General features: G+C 36.3%; 1 protein-coding gene across 1 annotated transcript in view; it reads left to right on the forward strand.

The window, feature by feature from the left end:
* The window catches only part of Calcr (calcitonin receptor), a 124,570-nt gene extending 120,213 nt beyond the window's left edge, over nt 1-4,357 (forward strand). The window contains exon 14 of the mRNA XM_004862684.4: nt 2,246-4,357. Coding sequence (XP_004862741.1) covers nt 2,246-2,494 — 249 coding nt within the window. The 3' untranslated portion in view covers nt 2,495-4,357. The remainder of the gene's footprint in view (nt 1-2,245) is intronic.
* Nucleotides 4,358-6,000: the final 1,643 nt, after the last annotated feature.

A 6,000-nucleotide genomic window follows, 5' to 3' on the forward strand; every position in this document is an offset into this window, starting at 1 on the left:
AGATAGGGCTGTAATGGAACTTTGTCTGCCTCAATATTGGGTTTTAGCAGAGATCTAGGGGGCTGATATTTTAGTTATACAATGGTGAGATGGACACTTTAATTTGGATTTATTATCAATATGTTGTCACTGAAATGGATGATATAGAGGGCCCATGCATAGATTAAATGCAGGGAAGGAAGTTAGAGAATGAAAGTAATAAGAATCAGGATACGTCCACAAGACCATGCTTATATTTTGAACATTTCCCATGACTCATCCAATGTGCAAAAATTGACTATCCAAATATATGAATAAATTATTTGGTTTCTGAGGTCTCTCAGAAAGATGATTGCCAACACAAAGTGGCATAATTTCTTTCCAAGGAGTGGCTTAGAATGAGGAGTACTCCCTTTTTCATGTTTCTTGCTATTGCACATGAGTTGTGAATAAAACAGTTTGTAGATCAAGGTCATATGTATCCCTAACCCTCCACTCTCTCCTCTTCCTCTCTGGCTTTGCCCTTACCACTTCTGCTTCTTGTCTGTAAAAGACTCTCCCTACGTACCCTTCTACTCATTATCTATGCTATGGCTTTTCATAATATTCTTTTTTCACTACATAGGCAGAGAGTTTTTCTGCTTAGAAATTCCCTCATTAAGAAAGTCTTATTTTTAGGTTTATTGTCTTTATTTCCCCAGTTTTCTAAAATAAGGAGGGGGGGAAGATAGGTAGATGCTGGCTTAAGGATGCATAACTACAGCTAGATAAGAGAAAGGCATATCAAGAGCCTATTTCCTTTATAAAGACAAAGAAATTCATCTTGGAGACTCAAAGCTAAGCAATATATTTTTTGTTCTAGACCAGCCTTCTCAAAACTGAGCAGACACCAGGATCACCTGGGCGAATTTTTAAAAGAGAGATTTCTAACTCGCACACATAGGCGTTTTGAATCTATTCGGGACTTGGAGGCAACCATTGAGGACATGAAAAAGGACTTCCAGAACCGTTGCAGAAAGCAGCAAGAATGATTGGATAAGTGTGTATGAAGCAAGGAAGAACATTTTGAGGGGGATTAAGGGCAATGTGCCTTTCTTGTAAAAATTTTTAAACTTTAAATATCCACCATATTTTTTATCATACAGCATAAACTTGTCACGTGCACTGAGCAATAGAAATTCTTAGAAATACAGAATAAATATTTTTTCAATAATAGCTTATTTTTTAGTTTTGTTCAGCTACAGAGAAAAGCAAGAAGTTGTAAGACAACGGAAAAGATAAATTTAACTCCTAAATTGAATCACTTCTGTAAAAAGCAGAGCTAGATAAGCGACTTTACTGTTGTTGTTTTCAATTGTGGTTATTTTAGTTTTCCTATTGAGAGCTTCTTGACTTTAACATAATCTGCAGCTCTTGTTTTCAATGTAGTTTATCATATTTATAAAAGTAGTTTGGTAAGTTTGTTTGCATGTTAGAAGTCTTTCAACAGATAGAGATTGAAATCTTATTTTTCAAAGGTTGTCAGTGCATTAGGCAAGAGTTTCATGTGGCACACCTAATCTCAAATACCGTTGGATAAGGGTAAATCCACAATATGAGGTCATTATCATAAAATCTAGGACTTTGCTATGGTTTATATATATTTTCATGATCAATGATGTGTAGATGTAGATAAAACGCTGCTTTATCATATGTGGTATCAGATAAAATGCTTCCTAAACCTCTTTCTAATATGCCATGTACTCCATATTATGAAACCAAATCAACTTACAGCCACTGGATAAAGAAGGGGAGCAGGGCTAAGGGAAGAAACACGGCGGGTCATATAAAATAATAAAAATCTGTTATATACATGAAAATAATCAAAATCTGTTATATACATGTATCAATACACCAAACAAACTTCATTCTACTTTAGTAAAATGCAATAATAATAACATGCAGAGACATATACTGCATACTAAGGAATCTGGCTTTCTACTGGAAAAAAATAGGATGTATTCCTTAGTTAATATGTTCAGTATAATCTGAGCACAAGAAGAAAAAAACAGCAGATAACCTTTGCAGAGCAACTTGGTTTTCCATTTTGCATGTTTCCCTTCCAAGATGATATATTCCATGGCCACAACACATATAGCAGTCTTTGAGTTCAGAATTACAATTCCATCTCCTTTCACCTCTGCAAAGCTCCAAAGGTCCTGAATGCAAACTTTGATTTGGTCATTTCTGCAATCATATGAAAACAAGGCTCCCTTTTCACTTCCAGGTCCAAAGCACCCTGAAGCGCCAATGGGGGCAGTTCAAAATCCAATGGAACCAGCGCTGGGGTCCCCGCCCCTCCAACCGCTCGGCTGTGGCTGCTCGAGCTGCAGCTGCTGCTGCTGAGGCTGGAGGTGACAATATCCCAGTCTACATCTGCCACCAGGAGCCAAGGGATGATCTGCCCAACAACCAGGGTGAGGAGGGCACTGAGATGATCGCTTTGAACATCATCGAGCAAGAGTCATCTGCTTGAATGTGAAATATACAGTGGTGTGATCACTGAGTCTTCATTTCCTGGGGGAAAAGTAGATCATGCATTTAAAGTGATTCTCATCCTCCTAGGAGCTGAGCATATCATTTATGAAGATATATTAAGTGAATTTGTCCATAGTGATTCTGGAGAAAGTTATTCTTGGTACTATTGCTTTGGGAGACAGTCTAGGAATGGAGTCTCCCACTGCAACTTGTGAACTCCATCATTCATCCAAAGCGGAGATGCAGATGTCTTAGTAATGTAAGCAAAGTATCCAAGAAAAATGCAATTAAATTGTCCTAGTTCAGATACAGGGTGCTCCTTGTAAATCTTGAGCCATTTATACCTTTGAAAAATTAAAATCACTCTCAATATTTTCCTTTTTAACTCGAGATTTTGAATTGGACTATTTCTGTATTTGGCTATGGATCTGACTTTTAACTTTTTATTTCAATCAATTCTGATATTGCTCCCACGTTTTATCATCCATACAGCGTAAACTCCACAGATTACATGACCTCCACCTGACAAAATGGCTTTCAGATACAAAGATAACTAGTGCAGTGGGTAGAAAGACCTGCATTTGGCAGGAAGATTTGTAATGCTTTGAAAACAAAAGAAGTTTAGAAGCAATTTGGTGGAACTGTTACACACTCAGCACGGTTACAGATAATCCTGTCCATTGGGAAGGCTGTAACTGCTGAGAAGAATTGGTCTCCACATTGAATGTGCTTTGGTCACTGACATTTACAAATTGGGAGGCCACAAAGAATCCATTGCTAAATTTTTAACAAAACTACCAAAAATGTAATTCTTAGTGGAAGAGAATACTCTTTAAAGAGAGTTTTCTAATTTCCTAAAGTACAGGATTTATAAAGCAAATCACTCCAAGGTTTATAAAGCAGATTACCTCTTGCCCCTGGGTGCTATCTAGCAGTAAAAGATAAATTTGCTTAAGACTGGTAATTAAAAGACTCCATATGAGCTCATTAACTGCCTTCCACCCAGGTTCAAAACTGAACAAGATCTCAGCCTTGTCCAGGAAGAATCAGTAAGGCTAATTAGAAATTGGTTTAGAGTTGACCTCTTGTTTGCTGCTATTAGCAAAACAGGAGAGGAAAAATGTAACTGCTACAAGTTAAACCACATATTAATTTATTTTAAAATAAAAGTCAAGTTTCTCATTGTAGCTTTATTATATTTCCACATCTCTCTTTACTTCCCAGTATAAGAGCTTCAAAAATCCGTGCATTAACACAGTATCGTTACTGGCACCAGAAATTAATTTGTAAATTTGCAACAGCAATCAATTACATTATTTAATTTGTATGTTAAGTGAGGAGATACATTGCAACCATCCAAATCTCAAACCTCATCTCTGTCATCATATGCTACCTTTCAGAAGTGATTTAATTTTGGGAAGGCAATAAATTGGTTTGTTCTGGTTATATATTTAATGCGCCGGGAGAAAACTATTTTTCTCAGAAAAAAATGTTATTTTGGATACTGAAGTAGTTTTAAGTCTCCTTTACTGAATGTAAGGCAGGAATTGAAAAGATGGTATTTTTGCAATCGCAGTGTTATAGTAATGTTCCTATTTTTGTTTACAAACATGGTAAACAGTATTTTGGGCAGCTGTGGTACAAATGTGATAATATATTGCTAAAATATTTTAAATGTTACTGTTCTAAAATAGTGTAGGCTGAAGAAATCAAAACAGCTTCTCATAGTATTGCACATAGTGCTAAAATTATGTGAAATGCTTATGCTATGTATATGTATAAATTAATACAGAGAATATTAAAAGCAAAAAGATGTATATTTGCATATTTTTTATAAAATATACTGTTCATCTTTTCATTCATTCATCTTGTGTCCTGCTCATTCCATGCTTTCTTCCACATTTCGGTCAAAGGCTACAAACATTCCACCTTGTTTTGTACTGAAGGAGGGGGAAGGATAACCCAAAAATATAAGTTAGAAGTGATGTGTAAGCTCAAGGAGCACAAAAAAGAAATTCAGATCAAGAAAGGATATCCTTTTATTGTCCTTGATTTGTTTCTCATTATTCTGGGACGAGGATTGATCTGTCCAACAACACATCAGATCATTAGAATTGTTACAATCACTAGCTTTGTTTTGTTTTGTTTTTTGTACCAGGGATCAAACTCGGGACCTTGCGCTTGTGAGGCAGGCGTGGCACCACTGAGCTAAATCCCCAGCCCACAATCACTAGTTTTTAATATAGGTCAGGAGAAAGAGACTGAGACTGTACAAAAGGTAACTAATTAAATATAATTGCAATGCAAAAAAAGGCCAGACTGGAAAGACTGTCACATCTGGAACACATGAAATGGAAAAAAATGAGGATGAAATGAGAACAATAATGAACTGATAAAAGGGAACAGGAGCAATTTGTAGGCACTTCACAGTATGTAATAGCATCCACAATTGTTGCCTCTTGAGATCTAGAGAACCTTTCAGCGAAGGTACATAAAGACTTCATCTTTCCCTAAATGTATGTTCCAGAGAGCAATATAAATGTTATTATCTTTGTGATCTTGAAGAACAAAGCTAATTTTCCATCATAGCATTAAATCTGATTCTTTAAGAGAGTGAATTCCTTTAGATTAGCAGTTGCCCACCTGCCTTGATTCTCTACTACAAAGTGATCCAAAATATACTTTGGCGTGGAAATAGATACGGTTCCTGAAGAGAGAAAAGATGTTGAAAGAGACATGACAAAAATGCTCATCATGCTGGGGATTTAGCTCAGTGGTTCAACCACCTGCTTTGCAAGCACAAGGTCCTGAGTTTGATCCCTGGTTTAAAAAAAAATGCTCATCATGGAAATGCACACTTCTCATTCATTCCTTCATTCATTATTCTTGTGTTTGTGTTTGTGTTTCATACATGGTCCATCCTGCTATAAATCTATAAACAGTAGTTGTCGTGGCAAAGTTTCTTTGAAGTGATAAAAGCCAACATCTACTAAATGAAAACCATGACCAGTGATACTGTATGGGTGGAAAACAAAATGACATACGTAGTTGGAGACGGCTGTTAAATGTGAGCTTTTTTCCTCATCATTGCTGGGCAGAAGAGCTCCGGCTACAAGAAACATTCCAAGAAAAAGATCTCCACACAGTGTCTCATCAGGGCCTCATTTGCTTGATGCTTTACAGCTACTGCTTATCTTGGGAGTTAACATTGGGGATTAAAATGAGAATGTTCAAAAAATGTGGAGACCAGAAAGCAGATTTAGAAAAACAATCAGGTAAACTCTGAAGAAAACTCCATTTGTTATTTTGAAAGTGAAAGCCAGGAACATTACTCCTACCTCAAGTTCAGATAAAATTGATTTTAATGAACTAAAAACTGGTGTGAAAAGGGGGAATATGAGAAATAATAACTGGAAACAAAGAATAATATGTGCCTGTGAGGGCAAAGGAAGTTAGATGCCACAATTGAAAATTAAAAACTATGTTTCTGATGATTTTTTTGTT

Source organism: Heterocephalus glaber, unplaced genomic scaffold (genome assembly GCF_053883595.1).
Source record: "Heterocephalus glaber isolate CG9 unplaced genomic scaffold, H.glaber_assembly_v1.0 deba00000546, whole genome shotgun sequence".
NCBI classification, from domain to species: domain Eukaryota; kingdom Metazoa; phylum Chordata; class Mammalia; order Rodentia; family Bathyergidae; genus Heterocephalus; species Heterocephalus glaber.